General features: G+C 41.4%; 1 protein-coding gene and 1 long non-coding RNA gene across 15 annotated transcripts in view; one reads left to right on the top strand and one right to left on the bottom strand.

Annotated features, from left to right (window-relative positions):
• The window catches only part of LOC309632963 (uncharacterized protein), a 141,169-nt gene extending 122,534 nt beyond the window's left edge, over positions 1–18,635 (bottom strand). For all 13 annotated transcript variants that reach the window (XR_014247197.1, XR_014247198.1, XR_014247199.1 and 10 more), the window contains exon 1: positions 15,104–18,635. Coding sequence is in view for 4 of the 13 variants with exons in the window: in XM_082401084.1 (XP_082257210.1) it covers positions 15,104–15,262 (159 nt within the window). In the remaining 9 variants the exon portion in view is untranslated. The remainder of the gene's footprint in view (positions 1–15,103) is intronic.
• LOC309632970 lies at positions 12–8,402 on the top strand. 2 transcript variants are annotated; one of them, XR_014247232.1, is made up of 3 exons: positions 12–498; positions 3,198–3,289; positions 8,163–8,402. It is a non-coding gene; the product is annotated as an uncharacterized lncRNA (long non-coding RNA). The 2 variants fall into 2 exon arrangements; XR_014247233.1 differs by lacking the exon at positions 3,198–3,289.
• Positions 18,636–19,892: the final 1,257 nt, after the last annotated feature.

Genomic DNA, 19,892 nt, shown 5'->3' on the forward strand with positions numbered 1-19,892 from the left:
CATCTCCAAGGCCGCGGCCCGGCGGCGCTTTCGCTTCCGCCTCGGGAGGTGGCTCCCCGCGCGCTCCGCCATGCCCCCGGGCCGGCCCGCGATGGGGCGGGGCGTGGAGGGGCGGGCCCGTGGGCGGGGCCCGGCGCGCCACCAGGGCAGTGGGGGGCCCGGCCCCTCCTGGGAGGGTCGGGCGTTGTGGGACCGCGCGCGCTCAGGCGGCCGCCCTAGTCTCCTGTCCCCTCACCTGTCCCCTTAGCTGTCCCATCTCCTGTTCCCTCTCCTGTCCCTCACCTGTCCTATCTCCTGTCCTCCTGTGCCCTCAGCTGTCCCCTCAGCCCCCCTCAGTTCCCCCAGAGGCCCTTAGCCTCGGAACGGGCGCGTGGCTGTGCCCTGCGGCTGCAGGAGGCCGAGGGGACGAGGCGCAGCTGTTCCTGAGGCGAGGGGGTGACCGCAGAGCGGGAGCGCTGTCCCGCCTGGCAGCCTGGACGCCGGCCCTCCTCCTGGACGGTGAGTAGTCCCGGCGCCCAGCCCCGCTCCGGGTGGACGGGCGGGTTGGGGACCTGTGCTGACACTGCCTTTCGTGGCCGGTAGCTCTTTCTTTGAGCGGGACTGAGGAAACAGGCCCGAGTGGGGGGACGCTGGCCAGGGGAGGGAGGCGGCCTGGGGGCCCCCGCCCGGTGGGGACGGGCGGCGCCAGGATGGTCCGGGGCGAAGACGTGCTGCCGCAGCCGGTGCCTCCCCTCCGCTCCGTGAGCCACCAGCCTGGCACTGGCTGTCACTTGTCACGCCCTGACGCAGGTTGTGGGATGAAGTTTGCCAGTTTGGGGAAAGGATCCCCCTGCAGTGAGCTGGCTTCGGAAAATGCCCGTAAATCTGGACACTGGGCGGGGTTGTAAAATGAGTGACTTTCCTCGGGACTAGAGAAATAGTCTCAGACAGCTTTTTGGAAAAATCACGAGTAATTCGTGAAAGCCACCAAAGTTCTCAATGTTTACATGGCAGTGAATACCGTTAAGGAAGAGTGACTAAATGCGTTGGCAGGTCGTGTTGGTGAAACTCGAGACTTTGAGCACCTTTTGGAGAAAAAGAGGACTTTCTGTTGCCCTCTCTCCATCTAGTCCGTTGCCTTGTATATATATTCATGCATTGCACTGCATGAAGACTTAATTGAATCTATGAATTAATTGATACAGAAACCAATCAGCAGGACAGAACCTAAGATCACTGGTCATTTTCTTCTGGGTTTTGAGGCAACTTAGAACTGAGACTACAGGGATTTTGTTGTATCTATTAACATCAAGGACGTTATAGCATTTGTTTTTTCCCTTCCAGTATGGGATCCAGGCTAGAATCAGGTTTTGCATTTAATTGTCACATCTGCTTAGGCTTCTTTAATCTGGAACATTTCCACAGCCTTTCTTTGTCTTTTATAAAATGGACCGAAATTTTGACCAAAATTTTGGTCAAATTTTGGACATTTTTGACATTTTATAAAAGAAAACCAAAAAAAGCCCCCAAACAACCGAACTCATAGATACAGAGAAGAGATTGGTGTGGCAGAGGCAGGGTGTGGGAGTGGGCAAAATGGGTGAAGGGGGTCGAGAAGTACAAACTCTGATTTATGAAGCAAATAAGTCCGGGGGGTGTTGTGCGCAGCATGGTGACTACAGTTAATAATACTCTACTGTATACTTGAAAGTTGCTAAGAGAGTCGATCTTAAAAGTTCTCATCACAAGAAAGAAATGATGGATATTTACTAGACTTATTGTGATGATCATTTCGCAATACATACAAATATCAAATCATTATATTGTACACCTGAAACTAATGTTATATGTCAATTATATCTCAATTAAAAAAGGAATAAGAAATTTGGCAAAAAAAAAAAAAGCAAGGGGCAAGTTAAAACAGTTTATGTTGCTCTTTGTTTTACTAGATCTTATTTAATTTAAAATCAACTTGAAATCTCTAGTAATATGTAATGTTTACTTAAGTAGAAGCAATTAGACAAATAGTGTTTTCAGTACAGATGTACCCAGCCACTCTGATAATTCATTTTAAAGACACCTTAAGATAATAGGCTGAGATTTCCAAATAGATTTAGTTACAGGAGGGCTGGCTAACAAAGTCACTTCTAAAAGTTTGTGCCCTGATATTACAAACACCAATATAAAATATTGCCTATTATCTTTAGATCTCAATTTTGCATTAAGTTTTGGATGTATAACTGTAAAAAGCAACTTTATAATTCAGTGGTATTTGGGGGCAAACTTAATAATATTTTTTCCAGAAAAAGATATAATGGAAGCAAAAAATCTCTATTCAATTGGAATTTTTAAATTTTAGTCACAAAATTAATAGAGGCACATAGTTTAAAAAGTCAAATAGCACTAAAATGTTTACTTTGAAAATTAGCTTTTCACAGAAGCTGTGGAACTTGGGCAAGTCATTTACCTGTCTGTGCTTCAGCTTCCTCATCTGTAAAATGGGGATAATAATATGTCAGATTCACAGAGGTGCTGTGAGGATTAAATGAATTAACGCATGTGAAAGACTTGGTACAATGCCTGGCCATAGCAGGATCTTTATAGATTCAACTATTATTATTACTGTTCCCACCCTCAGAAGTAATCGTCTCGATTCCCATAAAGAGTCTCTGTCTCTTTCAGAACAGAATTTTTCCTCCTACTCTCAATTAAATGTAAATCTGTTTGAGGGGAAGCACAGGATATGCATTCATATTTAGTTGAATTTAAAATTTCAAAATTTGGAACACATCTACCTGATTCCTTTTTCTCATCCTTCTTGATAGAATATGGAATGTTTGTTTTCCTGTTTATCTAATCCAAAATATTCAAAACACTTTCAAGGTCTGTAGAGAACAGACTTGTGGTTGCCATGTGGGGGGGTGGGGGGAAGTACTGGGAGTTTGGGATTAGCAGATGCAAACTAGTATATATAGGATGGATAAACAACAAAGTGCTACCATATAGCACAGGGAACTATATTCAGTATCCTGTGATAAACTGTAATGGAAAAGAATATGAGAAAGAATGCATATATATATATGTATATGTGTATATATATATACATATACATATATATATATAAAACTGGATTACTGTGCTGTATAGCAGAAATTAACACAACACTGTAAAGTCAACTATACTTCAAGAAAATAAATTAAAACAAAAAACTCTTTCAGGGTCTGAATAATAATCATCTTTCAGAATTGAGCCTGAATTTACAGCTGGACTTACACATATATCTTTCTATCTCAAAATATATTTTATAGAGGTAAGTCATTGTCTCAGTTTTTGTCATTACTTATAAGCTTATGTTTTGATAGAGTTTATATGGAAATACCATGTGGCATAACTGCCTATTTCACACCCTAGGAGGTGGGAAGGGTATAAGGACTCATCATCGACCCAGATTCTCATCTGATTCAACTAATTGGCATTTCAGTCTCACAAGCAACATTTGAAATTTTTATTGCAAGGAACTAATGGGATGAAGAACAACACAAGTAATCCAATCAAATAAAGGCATCTGCTGGAGTGGGATCCCAGGGTCCCACCCCACAGCATTTTATGGAGAATTTTGTTTTCATGGAAAGGCCAGAATTCCCTAGGGGTGGAGTTTCATGATCAGAAAGTAAAGAAAAACCTCTATGTATTATTAATATCAACACACAAAATAATACAACTGCATTACACATTTCTCAATTTAGAATAAGGATAGCATGTATGAACATGTTTTGGGAAGGTTATTGAAATTCTCTAAATCACTTTGATATCCTTAAGTTTCTTAAGGCATTTATCAAAACTCCACAAGAACAGAACTCTTCTTTGTTGCTTGAGTCAATAAAAATCTGACTCAACTTCTATTTTAGGTCTCAGATTTTTAATGGAGTAAACCAGGATTTCCTTCGTAATGAAACTACAAGGCCTGCACTATACTGCAATTCAGTAAACTCTGAATTATAAATGCTAAAATTCCTTTTGACAGTAAGGAGTAGCATAATTCTTTGTTGGGAGCAACATTATTGGACAATTTTTCTTAAGAAACGGAGAATTTATTAAAGCATCTTATGGGCTCACAGAATCAATAAGAGGCTGAAGGACTGGGCTTGGGAAATAAGTAGAAACCAAATACCCCTGGATCAAGGGTGGGAGTGGGTGAGGGGGCAGGACCATATTTGCCTTTTGGTTGGACCCTGCTGCCCCCTTTATTTTTGCCTGTTCAGGACCAACCAAGAGCTAACAATCCTCTTATTTTTAGTTTTTTTTGAGGAACCTCCCCTACTTCTGGGTATATAGTTAATGGAATTGAAATCAGGATCTCATTAAGATTTCTGCACTCCTACATTCACTGCAACAAAATTATTCACAATAGCCAAGATGTGGAAGCAACCTAAATGTCCATCAACAGACGAATGGTTAAAAGATATGTGAGATATATATAATGGACTATTATTCAGTGTTAAAAAAGAAGGAAATCCTGCCATTTGTGACAACATGAATGAATGTGGAAAAATTATGCTAAGTGAAATAAGTCAGACACAGAAGGACAAATACTACATGATACCACTTACGTGAGGGATCTAAAATCGTCAAATCACAGAAGCACAGAGTAGAATGGTGGTTGGCAGGGGCTGAGGGGAGGGGGAAAAGAGAAGGTGTTAGTTAAAGGGAACAAAGTTCCAGTTATGCAAGATGAATAAGTCCTAGAGATCTTCTGTACAGAATAGTGCCTCTGGTTAGTAACACTGTACGTGCTCTTAAAAATTTGCTAAGGGGATAGATCTTACGTTGTGTTCTTATCCCAAGATAATAATAATAAGAAGAAGAAGAAGAAGGAGAAGAAAAAGGGTGGAAGAAAAGAACAACAACCTGCTTAACACAGAGTGCAGGTCACAGCCCCACTCTCAGCTGCAGGTGAAGTGGTTTCCACAGTAGCAGGAAACACGCTGCCTCTCAATAGGAAATCACATCTGGGTTAATTCCGCAGAGTCAGGGGCGGGTGGGTGCTGGACAGTCGAAAAATAACAAGCACAGTTTCCCAGATTTACATCTATTCATGTACATGAAACAGGCTGGGACCTGGGAGCCTTTGCTGCAGTGCTTGCACCTGGACAAATGTCTCTTAGAGCAACAAAATGCAAAGAAACTATAAGGGACTAAAAATAACTGCGTGCATGCACAGTTGGGGCAAATTCTGGACAAAAGATACAGAAAGATCAAAAAAGCCCAACTGCCACTTCTAAAGAGCTAGAAGCAAAAACGGGGGTCGGGAGCAAAGGCTGGGTTCTGCGCATGCCCCCTGCACTCAGCACCACCAAAGGGGTGGGCAGACCACCTAAGCCATCCCTCCGGCCCAACCCCGGGACACACCACTACCTCCCCCCCATATAAGGAACCAGCTGCCCCCACCCCCACCCCCAGGAAGCGAGCAAGGGAACCTGTTGCTTGTTCTCGCTCCCCCTGCTGCAGCAGGGGTCCCAATAAAGCTTTGCCTGAATTTCTTGTCTGGTCTCTGATCAATTTCTATTGATTAAGGAGGCCAAGAACCCTGGTCAGTAACATACACACTTCAAATTCCAGAAATTGTAAGTCTTGCTGAACACAATTCTCTTTCAGATAAGGAAGGGTACCACCCACTCACCAAAGGCAGAAAACCTCAAGTCTCTGCATCCAGCCCCAATCCTAGGGTCTCTGGATGTTGTCTAATCCTCCTCTAAGATGGTCACAGGCACATCTACATCATCAGAAACCCACAGAGTAATGGTGAATGTAACCATCACTATAGTGGTCTGTATAAAATGGTCTGACAAGGGAAAGGAATGGGGGAGGAAAATGAGTTATGGAGCATGGAAGGAAACGTGTAGGCATGTGCTTCTGCATCATTCGTGATACTGTGACGTCCCTCAGCCACTCTCTGCTCCATGGTCACCTTGTTCTCAGCCAGCACCAGGCTCATTGGTGTCTTCACCTGGTGACATGATCCAGACCTTCATTTCTGAAGGAACTGAGACCTTCACAGCCCAGCCAATGTGGTGTTGTTGCCTCTTGAATTTTCATAAGATATAGATGTAGGGAGGCAGGACACAAGATCCCTTTGATCATCAGAAAGGATTTCTCCCACCCATCTCATAACACTTTTTTCCCAGCTTGCCTAGTGATCAGCAGAGCCCAGGATGCCAGGGGCAGCATCAGCTTTAATTCAGGGAGCCACTGTTGTGCCAGCTGGTGGACGCATCCCTCCTATGGGTCAGACCATCTCTAAGTAATCAGAGTCGTCACTTAGTGACAGGAAGAAAAGGGTTTGTAAGCAGGTCATTAAATGGTTCACAAGTGAAAGTGGAAGTGTTCACTAGTTCAGAAGAATAGTCAGGTCCTATAAAACAACGTGTCATAGAAATCGTCAAGATGTATATATACACACTACAATATATAAAATAGATAACCAATAAGAACTTACAGTATAGCACAGGGAACTCTACTCAATACTCTGTAATGACCTATATGGAAATAGAATCTAAAAAAGAGTGAATACATGTATATGTATGACTGATTCACTTTGCTGTACAGCAGAAAGTAACACAACGTTGTAAATCAATTATACTCCAATAAAAATTAATTAACAAAAATAAATGATACCAATCAAAAAAAAAAAAAAAAAGAAAAAAGAAAGATGTGACCCAGGGTACTGCTTCTGCCACTGAAGAGCTCTAGCTCAGCTGCCCTGGACCCATCCATATAGCTGGACAGGCCATTGCTCCTGCCTGCTGTGGTGCCCCCCTCCCCCAAGAACTCCACAACTGCAATCACAACAATAAAATCCGACTGCTTCTTAATCTTTTCCCCACTGTTTCACGACTCTCAGTCTTGGGTTGCAGGATCCCAGTGGCTGAGCCCAAGGTTCAGGCCCTCACACTGGCTGCCAGGGGCACCAAGAAGGGGAATCTGCTCCCTTCATTCATTGTCATTCTGAATGAGTTGATACACCTAATCGTTGTATTTTCATGTCTTCCCAGAAGAAAGCTGTCAAGGAACAGCCTATTGTAAACAAATTCTATTTAGAGTATAATTGAAGAACCAAATTAAAAAAAGAATCCTAAGCTTCAGTTAAATAAATAAATAATAAACACATACATACATATGTACATACATCAAAAGAAGAAGAGAACGTAACAGTTTATCCTCCAACTGACACATGAATACATTCCTTACTCTCAGCAGGTTCATAGAAGCAAACAGGGACCCCTGAGAGACTCAGGCCCTGTGCTCTCATTTTCCTTTTTAGTGCCGATGAAACAGACTCCAAAGTGCTCACATGGTTAATTATTGGCAGAACTAGACTGAAGATGCCACACTAAATATTGAGCTTCCTGGGAACACCATCCAAGCCTTACACATCCACCGCAAGTCACACGGTGCCTGTCACATAGTAAGCCCTAAATATTTTGTACTAACTGACCGAGTCCACACACTTTCCAATATATTAAGCTTTATGTACCTCCATTAATAAGCATTTCACAGTTAAGGATTGAATTTTAGACTTCCATTCCCCTCATCTCCTTAATTCCATGCTAACTGAAAGATAGCACCTTGAGAACACAGGAATTCTAGACATTCTGGTGATTCAAGTCATGTTGCAAAAGCAGAATTGTTGCAGGTTTTTTTCCTTCCTCAAATAATACTTGGCACAGAAAAAGCACACGGAGGCAGCACACTGCATTTTCCCCTGCCAGCAGCTCGCTCATGGAGCATCTACTCATGAAAACACAATTTTTAAAATGTATTTATTTTATTGAAGTATAGTTGATTTACAATGTTGTGTTAGTTTTAGGTGTACAGCAAAGTGATTCAGTTATACATACATATATATATATATGCACATATACATATATATGTTCTTTTGCAGATTTTTTCCCATATAGGTTATTACAAAATATTGAGTGTTTTCCCTGTGCTGTACAGCAGGTCCTTATGAAAACATTTTAATACCCAGATAGATAACCACTTATAGGTATTACGAGGATACCATTCAAAATAGGGAACAGTAAGTGACTCCTTCACATTAGGTCAGGCAGAGTTTTCTCATTTACTTTTTAAGTGGTTTTTATTGATTTTGTTTTGTTTTGTTCTGTTTTATTTTGCCTAAGAACTAGTGGGACAGAATCATGGAATGCGTAAGCTGAAAGGACTCTGGACCAGTCCTCTAATGGAACAGATGAAGAGAACTCACCCAGAGACCAAGGACCTGGCCAGCACTCCTATCCCAGGGCTTTATCACCACCACACATGGTCTCGGGGACCACGTTCATTGAATGCCTACCACTTGGTCTGTATCATATTTGATTTTACAGAGAAATAACAGTCACCTTTTCCTCCCTATTGCAGAAGGTATTCTTGTGACTTTGATAGTGAGAATGCATTTAAGGAACATTTTTAAAGCACATCTTTCCAAATGCGAATATGAATATGTGGATGTTTTTGGTCTTGTACATTCAATAATATGAAACTACAGTGACTGAAAGAGTATAACTAAAGTAGGAAAGAACACTCTCTTTTCTCCCTAAAAATGTGTCAGAATCATTGCGCTTATAAAAGCCTGGAATCCCAAAAGTCATTGATGAAAAATATGATTGGGATAGCTCCAATTAGATACTTTCTAAAATAGTTTTCTTTCCTCTTTCTCAAGTATTTTAAGCTACAGAGAAGCTCCTTAACTGTAATAGGGTTCATTGAAGACTGACTCTTCAGAGCTGAGCAGAGCCCAGGCTGCCCTCAAGCGCATGTGTGGGAGAGATGCTCTCAGTTCAAGGCAGGCTCTCTGTGCCCTGAAATCTGGCTAAAGCTGCACAGTGCTACGAAGACAACTTGTGAGGAAAGAGCGGGGAGTGTGCAGGAAAGCAACAGAGCCTGGCTCTCAGGGAAGATCACGGTACAGGGGCCAAATAGTCTGGGTTGGGCCTGGTCCCCAGTCCCCAGCAAACTTGGAAACACCACGAAATCACTTCAGAGTCTCTCAAACAATATGTCACTGTGAAGTCTTTAAATTCTATACCAGCTCTGTAACTCTATTTTCATCGCTTAATCCAGGGGTCCCCAACCCACTGTGCGAGGCCTGTTAGGAACCAGGGGGCACAGCAGGAGGTGAACAGTGGGTGAGAGAGAGAGAGAGAGAAGCTTCATCCGTTGCTCCACACTGCTTGCATTACCACCTGAATCACGCCCGCCACTGTAGCTCACATTACTGCCTAAACCATCCCCCCTGCTTCCGTGGAAAAAACTGTCTTCCACGAAACTGGTCCCTGGTGCCAAAAAAGTTGGGGACCGCTGGAATCGGTTTGCCACAATTTACCATGTAACCTCTTGTAATTCTCATTAGGTTTCAGCAGCTTTGGACTTGTCACTTACCTTGACATCGGAGCTCTACAAAATTGTCTAAATTAATGAAAAATTCCATAGAGCATGATATCACGTATCTTAAGAGACTGCCTTTCTGTTAATGTTATTCATTGGCTACTAGACTTATCTACCTGTGGTTAACCTATCTCAAAAGTTAGCAAGTATTATTCAGCAGAAACGAATGTTTCTAATACAGTGTGTCAAAAATTACATGAAATTTTCCCCACGATATAGTCCCTAATACAATTTTTGCTTCTCTTATTATGTTACAAATGATAAAATGACTGCCTGAAAGTTGAAGTTGTCTTGAAGAGTTTAGCACCCTCAAAAAAACACTTCTATATAGACTTTTTCTTATTTGAACACATTACTTTTTTTAATGATTTCTTCTGAAATAAGTATAAACTGACAGGAAGTTGCAAAAATAGGACAGTAAAGCCCCAAGTAATCTTCATCCGGTTTTCCTAATTGGTTACATTTTATGTAACAATAGGGTACTATCAAAGCTGGGAAATTGACATTGCTACAAGGTATATGTGTGCCACATTATCACATGTGTTGCCACCACCAAGATCAAGATACATAACTGTTCCATCACCACAAAGATCTCCCTCCTGTTACCCCGATATATAGTCACACTTACCTTCCTCCCACCCTGGCCCCCATGCACCATCCCTAAAACTTGGCAACCACTTATCTGTCTCCTTCTTTGTCATCTTGAGAATGCTATATAAATGTATTCATATAATATGTGACCTTCAAACACCAACCTCAAATGTTGGCTTTTTTTCACCCAGCATGTTTTTTGAGATCCATCCAAGTACTTGCATGTATCAGTAGTTAATCCTTTTTACTGTTAAGTAGTGTTTCATAGTATTAATGTACCACGGTTTGTTTAACCATTCACTTATTCTAGAACATTTTTATTGTTTCTAGTTTGGGACTATTACAAACAAAGCTGCTAGAAACAATCATGTAGAGATATTTGCATGGACATAAAATTTAATTTCTCTGGGATGAACGTATATGATACTTTTGAACATTTTTGGAAAACCAGTGTATATAATTATGTTGTTCTGTTGCTTCTTATGTCACTGAAAGAAAAGGATGAACTTGGTGATTTGAACTCCCAGCTCAAGTGCCACATAAATGACCATGTGCCCTGAAGGAGACCACTGTCTCCTGTAGCTACAGGGCTGCAAATCAAGCACAGAACCTCATCGTGCAACTGGTTGAATTACAATGCAAGTTGAACTCCCAGTTTTGAAGGGCATCTACTGTTGAATCAATGTGAGGGCATTGATTGGGAAAGAACTGGATCTTATAAGTTGGGATGGGGACCTGTGGGAAGATCCTGATGAAGCTGGGGATATTGAGCCCCTAAACTGTGATGAATCTTTTATCACCAGTGGTATTGGCCTCCCCAGCCCCAGCAGAGATGGCTTCCTCAACCCTAGTGGAAGCGGCCTCTCTACATACAGGGTATCAGCCTTTCCATCTCCTTCTGAGAGGATTAACCCTGCATTGCCTGAGGAAAGGGTCATAGCCTCCCCTGACGCAATTGTCATGTAACATAATTATTAGTCTCCTCAGGACCCACCCCTACCACCCCACCTTACTTCTGGACCTTTAACTAGACTCAAGCTCAGCAGGTCCCTAAAGGTGGGATACAATCTGTGACTCATGAGGAAGTGCATTACATTCCAAAATAATGACTTCCATTTTCTAAGTTACACAGACAAAATCTTGGGAAATGTGTGGGAATAAGTACTAAAGGTGTGGGAAAATGGAAGAAGGAATTCCTTATAAGGTTGAAGGAGGCTGAATGTATGGGCTCACTAAATAGGGCTTCTGCATTTACTGTTGCAGCTTGAGGAATTAGAAAGGGCTCTAGCAGTTTTGTTGGTTGGTTGGCTGAAACATAGGCCAAAAGGTGGCCCCCCATGAGTACCCTGGAAATGCTGGACTTGCCTCAGTTTAAGCTAGAGAAGAACTTCAGAGGCTTAGGGATAGAGGAATGTTAGAGTAGATTTGTCACTTAAAACCTGCTCACCTGACTGGGGGGTTCCAGAAGTTTTACCTTCCATCAATAGTGTGAGGAATAAATCTATGAGGGGATCCCCAATATCCTTTGTGGACAAAGAATGTCACCTGCCATACCAGTAAACAAAGGATCTTGCAGCCACCAAGCCACCAGCCACTGCAGCCACCCCTGATAGTGCACCCTGAGGGGATTTAAGATGTAGAAAAACAGGATACTGGCCCTAGATAGTTTAGGTGCATATCAAAGGAATAATTGTATTAAGCCCAGATTCTTACATCTTCCCATACATAGAAAGTGTTAAAATCGTTAACTTGAGATGTCTGGTTTTCCTTTAATTAGCAGGAAAGTTTTGATGTTTGATTACTTGGGTTTTTTTGGCAAAACTCCTATATATTCTGTTTCTCTTTGGAACTGTCCCCAGAGCTATCTGAGAGGCTGTATCCCAGGCTTAAGTCCTCAGTTAGGTTCCAAATGCAACATAATTTTCAACTCTTAAGTTGCGCATTTTTTTTCAGTTGACACCTTGAATACTCTATGGTTGCTTTCTCTGTAGATCAGACCTCACAGTGGGAAATGCAGTCACTGCATTGGGAAACCTAAATGCAAAGAGGGTAATTGAATCCTGAGGTGGTAGGGGCCAAGTGACAATATTCAACCACTGAAGGCAAAGTGGACATGGTTACCTTAATGTACAGCAGAGTCAAAGCAGCAATCAGAATAGTCTGACTCATGCTGACTTACGGTGTTGATTAATTGATCATGGTGTTCCTAGAAGTGAAATAGATAGGAAGCCTACTAAATTTGTACTTCTCTGTATAAGCAGAAAAGTTCTAGGTCAAGTGAATAAAAGTCGAACCTAAATCATAAAAACAGAGAGTCACATCCCTTCAGTACATTCCTAGACATGAGCCAGTTTATGGATCCCGAACCCCTGGAATGAAGGAGAGGCTGGGCCCCATTGAGGAAGGACCCCAGTGCACTCTGAAAGTTTATACTGTCAATTCTTGCCCCAGCCTTCCCCAGAATGATGTTTGGCATTTTACCAGAGTAACTGTGCATTGGGGAAAAGGAAATTATTAGACCTTTTGGGGAACAACTGACTCTGGCTTTGAAATGATACAAATTCCAAGAGACCTAAAACATTGCAGGGGCCCAAAAGTCAGAGTAGAGGTTATGGAAGTCAAGCGACTAATGGAGTTTTAGCTCAGTTCTGTCTCACCATGGGCCCAATGGTTCTCCAAACCAATCATGTGGTTATTTCTCCAGTTCTGGAATGTATACTTGGTATAGACATATTTAGCAGCTGGCAGATTCTCCACATTTGTTCCCTGACCTGTGGAGGGAGGGTTATTATGATGGGAAAGACGAAGTAAAAGCCAGGAGAACTGCCTCTACCTAGGAAAACAATACATAAAATTTAATACCACATTCATGGAGGGACTGCAGAGATTACGGCCAGCATCAAGGACTTGAAGGAGGCAGGGGTGGTGATTCCTACAACATCCTATCTGGCCTGTGCAGAAGAGAGATGGATCTTGAGAATGACAGTAGATTATCATAATCTTAACCAGGTGGTGACTCCAATTGTAGCTGTTGTTGCAGATGTGGTTTCATTGCTTGAGAAAGTTAACACTCACCCTGGTAAATGGTATGTAAGTATATGGATTTGGTCTGGAAAATGCCTTTTTATCCATCCCTGTCCATTAGGCCCACCAGAAGCAGATTGCTTTCAGCTGGCAAGGCCAGTAATACACCTTCACTGTCCTACCTCATGAGTATATCAACTTTCCAGCCTGATGCCATTATTTAGTTTGCTAGAAAATACACCTGACTCTCCCTTCCATAAGATATCACACTGGTCTATTACACTGCTGACACTATGCTTGTTGGATCTAGTGAACGAGCAGTAGCAACTACTCTAGGTTTGTTGGTAAGGTATTTATGTGTCAGAGGACAGAAAATAGATAAGACAAAATGCCATGGCCTCCTACATCAGTGAGATTTCTAGGGGCCCAGTGGTATGAGCCATGTCAAGATATCCCTTCTAAGGTGAAGGATAAGTTGTCGTCTCTGACACCTCCTACAACCAAAGCACAGGCACAGCTCTTAGTGATTTCTTTGGGTTTTGGAGGCAACATATTCCTCATCTGGATGTGTTACTCCAGACTTTTTAATGAAGTGACTCCAAAAGCTGCTAGTTTAGGCTGGAACCCAGAACAAGAGAAGGCTGTGTAACAGGTCCAGGCTGCAGTGCAAGCTGCTTTGCCACTTGGGCCATAAGATCCAGAAGACACAACGGTGTTGACGTGTCTGTGGCAAATAAGGATGCTGTCTGGAGCCTCTTGAAGGCCCGCATAGGTGAATCAAAGCACAGGCCTTAAGAACTGTGGAGCAAGGCCCTTCCATCATTTTGGTAACTAGTCTCCTTTTGAGAAACAAGAGGTCTGCTACTGAACTTTGTAGAGACTGAACACTTAACCTTGGGCCATCAAGTTACCATGTGACCTGAGCTTCCCAGCATGAACTAAGTGGAATCTTAACCACCAAGCCATAACAGAGGCCATGCACAGCAGCACTCCATCGTCAAATGGATGTGGCATATATGTGATCAGGCCAGAGCAGGTCTTGAAGGCACAAGTAAGTTTCATGAAGAAGTAGCTCAAAGGCCCACAGTCCTCACTTCGGCTACACTACCTTTTCTCTCCCAGCCTGCACCTATGACGTCAAGGGGACTTCCCTACTATTAATTGACGGAGGGAGACTCAGGCAGGCCTGGTTTACAAATGGTTCTGCACAATATGCAGGCACTACCCAAAAGTGGATAGCTACTGCCCTCAGCCCCTCTCTGAGACATCTCTGAAGGACAGTGGTGAAAAGAAATCCTCCCAGTGGGCAGAACTTGAGGCCATGCACCTGGCTGAGGGAGAAACACTTGGAAGGAGAAATGGTCAGACACGCTGGGTGGTCAGGAATTGAAAAAAGCATGACTGGAAAGTTGGTCATAAAGAAAATTGGGGAAGAGGTATGTGAACAGATTTCTCTGAATAGTTGAAAAACATGAAGATATTTGTGTCTCATGTGAATGCTCATCATCAAAGGGTGATCTCAGCAGAGGAGGATTTTAATTCTCAAGTAGATAGGATGACCTGTTCTGTGGAGACCAGTCAGCCTCTTTCCCCAGCCACCCCTGTCATTGCCCAATGGGCTCATCAACAAAGTGGCCATGGTGACAGGGACGCAGGTTACGCATGGGCTCAGCAATATCGACTTCCACTCATCAAGGCTGACCTGGCTACAGCCACTACTGAATTCCCAATCAAAAAGAATCAACCAGCAGCAGAGACCAACAGTGGGCCCTCAATATGGTGTTATTCCCCGGGTGATCAGCCAGCTAGTCAGTGGCAGACTGATGACACTGGACAGCTTTCATTGTGCAAGGGGCAGTATTTTGTTCTTATTGGAATAGACATTTGCTCTGGGTACAGATTTGCCTTTCCTGCATACATCACTTCTGCGTAACTACCATCCATGATCTTACAGAATGACTTATCATTGTCATGGGATTCTGCAAGCATTGCTCAAGATCAAGGAATACATTTCACAGCAGATGAAGTGAGGCAATGGGCCCTTGGAATTCACTAGTCTTACCTGAAGCAGCAGGCTGGATAGAATGGTGGAATGGCCTTCTGAAGACTCAGTTACAGGGCTGCCTATGTGACAATACCTCTGCTTGTCCCAGGGCAAGGTTCTCCAGAGGGTTGTATATGCTCTGAATTGGAGTCCAATATATGGTCCTCTTTCTTCCATAGCCAGGATTCTCGGGTCCAGGAATTTTAAGGGACAAAAATGAGAAGAGTTATTTTCAACTCTTCAGTATTATCCCTAGTGACCCACTATCAAATTTTTGCTTTTTGTTCCTGTGACCTTATGCTCTGCTGGTCTGAGTTCCAAAGGGGAAAATGCTTCTACCAGGAGACACAGCAATGATTCCAAAGAACTGGGAGTTAAGACTAACACCCAGCTACCTTGGGCTCCTCATGCCTCTGAATCAACGGACAAAGAAGGAAAGGAAAGTGTTTGTTGATACAAGGATACTACTTGCGGACTACTCTTCCACACGGAAGTAAGGAAAAGTGTAACTGGATATAGTAGATCGCTTAAGGCATCCCTTAGTATCACCATGTTCTTTGATTAAGCTCAGTGGAAAACTACAACAACCCAGTCTAGGCAGGGCTACTAATGACCCAGACTATTCAAGAAGGAAGGATTTGGTCACCCACCAGGGAAGAACCACGATCTGCTGAGGTGCTTGCTGAAGATAGAAAGAATACAGAATGGGTAGAAGAAAGTAGTTACAAAGACCAGCTATAACTGACCACTTACAGAAACCAGGACTGTAATTGTCATGAGTACACCATTTTTTTTTGCTATGAATATATTTGTGTTAAGTGTGTATTTGTTTTTTCTCTCTCATATTCCCTTATTATGTAACATGAGTTGTATTGATTTTATATCATAATATGTAAGTACTCTTAATTTTACATTATAGTACTTTAAGTTATATCACAAGGATTTACCTCCTCTTCTGGGGATAGGGTTAGTGTATTTTGATTGGACTCAGAATTGTTGTATCATATTAAGTGGAATTAAGACCTTGTTATTGTCTTATTTGGGGATTAAGTAAGATTTGAGGAGATGCATATGGGTGTCATGTTGACACAGGGTCGACTTGTGATGATTAGTTTCATGTGTCAACTTAACTGGCTATGGGGGACCCAGATTAACAATTATTTCTGGGTATATTTTGTGAGGGAATTTCCAGGTGAAATTAGCATTGAAACTGGTGGGCTCAGTAAAGTTGATTGCCCCCCCCCAATGTGGGTGGACATCATCCAGTCTGTTGAGGGCTTGAATAGAACAAGAGCTGGGGGAAGGAAGAATTTGCCCCTTTTTCCTGCCTCATGGTGTGAGGTGAGATATTTCATCTTCTCCTGACCTCAGACTGGAATTTATATCACCACCTCCCCTGGTTCTCAGGCCATTGGACTAGGATTGAATTATATCACTAGCTTTCTGGGGTCTCCAGCTTACAGATGGCAGACTGTGGGATTTCTCAGCTTCCATTATCATAAGAGCTAATTCCCTGTTACAAACACATGCATGTATTCTATAGGTTCTGCTTCTTTGGAGAATTCTGACTAATACAACATGTATCCACCACTGTAATATCACACAGAATACTTTTACTGACCTAAGAATCCCCTGGGTTCCACCTATTCAACCTACTCTTCCCTTCCTCCTCCCAAACCCCCAACAACCACTGATCTTTTTACGGTCTCCATAGCTTTGCCTTCTAAAATATCATATAGTTAAGAATTATACAGTACGTAGCCCTTTCAGATTGGTTTATTTCACCTAGTAATATGCATTTAAGTTCCTCCATGTCTTTTCATGGGTAGTTTATTTCCTTTTATTGCTGAATAATATTCCATTGTATGAATGTGGAACAGGTTTTTGTTTGTTTGTTTGTTTGTTTTTAATCCATCCATCTATGGAAGGGCACCTTGGTTGCCTCTAATTTTTGGCAATTATGAACAAAGCTGCCACAATCATTCATGTGCAGGCTTTTGTATGGACGTAAATTTTCAGCTCTTTGGGGTATATACCAAAGAGCTTGATTGCTGCATTTTATGGTAAATGTATATTTACTCTTTTATTAAACTGCCAAACTGTCTTCCAAAGAGTCTGTACCATTTTGCATTCCCTACAGCGATCATGAGAGTTCCTATTGCTCTGCATCCTCACCAGCATCTGGTGTTGTCAGTGTTCTGAATTTTTGTCCTCTTCATAGCTGCATAGTGGTTTCTCATTGTTGTTTTAATTTGCAGTTCTCCAAACACATAAGGTGTTGAGCATCTTTTCATATGCCTATTTGATATTTTATATCTTCTTTACTGTGGTGTCAGTTTAGATTTTTTGTCCACTTTTAATCAGGTTGTCCTCTTTTTTTAGTGGTAAGCAGTAAGTGTTCTTTGTATATCTTCATACCAATCCTTTATCTGATTTGTCTTTTACAAATTTTTTCTCCCCATCTATGACTTGACTTCCCATTCTCTTGATATTCATATCTTTTTAAAGTTTTTTTTCTTTTCTTTGTGTGTTTATTTTGAATAATGTATATTGCTTTTTGTTCAGTTAACTAATTCTTTTCTGCAATGTCTAATCTACTGTTAATTCTATCCAATGTACTTTTAATCTCAGCTATTTTAGTTTTAATCTCTAAAACTTTGATTTGCTTTTTTAAAAATACCTTCCTTTACATGTCCAATCCCTCCTGTAGCTTCTTGAAAATATGAAATATAATTATAATATCTACTTCAGTTTTGTTGTCTACTAATGCTTTAATTTTTCTATTTCTGGGTCAGTTTTAATTAGGCTTTTTTTCCCCTTCATTGTGGTTCTATATTCCTGCTTCTTGATATACCTGGTAATTTTTTTATTGGATGACAGTCACTGTAGATTTTCCTTTTCTGGTGCTAAATATTTTAGTGTTTCTGTACATATTCTTGAACTTTGTTCTGGGATGCAGTTAAATTACTTAAAAATAATTTTATCCTTCTGAGTCTTGCTTTTAAGCTTTTTAGGTGGAACCCAAGTAATGTTTAGACCATGTTAAGTTTTTCCCCACATTTCAGGATTGAAAACTATTCTGAATACTCATGTATTAAACAGTTTTCCATTCTAGCTGGGAAGACCAGGCTTTCTTTTTTTTTTTTTCCCTTTGTGAGTGTTAAGAACTTGTTCCTTCTGATACATCCAGGTGGTTCTTTCCCTGCCATGAGTAGTGTTCTTACATGCATATGCCCATCTGTACTCATAGGCCTCTGTAACCTAGTTTCCATTCACCTATCCTGCTTCTCATCCCTTCATTCACTCTTCCACATTCACAGTGGGGCTTGTTTAATTTCTAGAACAAGCCTGACTCTTTGCACACAATTTTTATTGCTTCTGCTTAGAATGTGCTTCCTCAGCCTGGCTTGACTGGCTCCAAAATGGCATTCAACTCTGAACAGGAATATCACCTTTTCTTATGCAAGTAAGGTTCCCCAATTTTCTCTCAAACACTGTTTCTTGCCTTCAAATCATTTTGAGATTCAAAAAAACTTGTTCATGTGTTTTTTAAAATTTGCTTGCCTAGGCTATCTTACCCAGGAGTTGATAACTACATGGGGACAGAAACTCTAGAAAAGAGATAATTTAATGATGAGCTTTCTTTATTCATCATATTTTATACTGTTAGAAGAATGAGGCTAGCAACTGAATTCTGTCCCCCCAAAATTCATATATTCAAGCTCTAACAAAGTGATGGTATTTGGAGATGAGGCCTTTGGCAGGTAATCAGATTAAATGATGTCATGAGGATTAGGCTCTATTAGTGCCCCTATAAGAGGAAACCAGAGAGTTTTTTCTGTCTCTCTCCACCACGTGAGGACACAGTGAAAAGACAGTTGTCTGCAAGCCAGGAAGAGAGCCCTCACCAGGCACTGAATTGGCCAGCACCGTGATCTTAGACTTCCAAGCCTCTAGAACTGTGAGTTGTTAAAGTCACCAAGCCTATAGTATTATGTTATGGCAGCTTGAGCTATAAGAGTACTAAATGGAAGAGACATGGAGGAACCCTAAACACATATTGCTAAATGAAAGAGGCCAAACAGAAATAGATACATACTGTATGATTTCAGCTATATGACATGCTGGAAAAGGTAGGGCACTTAAACTATTCTGTATGATACTGTAATGGTCAATGCCTGTCATACGTTCGTCAAAACCCCTAGGATACACAACAGAGTAAATTGTAATGTAAACTATGGATATTAGTTAATAGGAATGTATGGACTTTGGCTCATCAATTGTAAAAAAATGCCCCACATTAATGCAAGACGTGAATAATAGGGGAAACTTTGGTTTGGGGAATAGATGTGAGGGGGTGTATGAGAACTCTATACTCTGCTCAAATTCTCTTTAAACTTAAAACTACTCTAAATATAGTCTACCAATTTATTTAAACAAAATAAATCTAAGTTGCCTCATCATATTGTGAGGTTATTACCATCTTACAGTTTTTCTATTTGACCTACTTCTTTAATGTTCATTTCTATCTTCTTTTATCCTTGTAAAAAATATATCAAATGTTTTGTACTATTTCACCTCCCAGCCTATTATCTTTTTAGTTATATGTCTTTCACAAACTTTCATTGGAAACTACATTAGATATCCTTGACTTATTACACTCCATGCCCATTACTATTTTCACCACCTCCCTAGTAATGCTTGAACCTTTGCTATGACCCATTGTCACCTCTGGACAAATAGTTTCTGCTCTATTTTCTGTCTTCTGTCCTTCTGGGCCACTTCTATCTACCATCATTACCCAAAG

The sequence above is a fragment of the Balaenoptera borealis genome (assembly GCF_965194805.1).
Source record: "Balaenoptera borealis genome assembly, chromosome: 8".
NCBI classification, from domain to species: domain Eukaryota; kingdom Metazoa; phylum Chordata; class Mammalia; order Artiodactyla; family Balaenopteridae; genus Balaenoptera; species Balaenoptera borealis.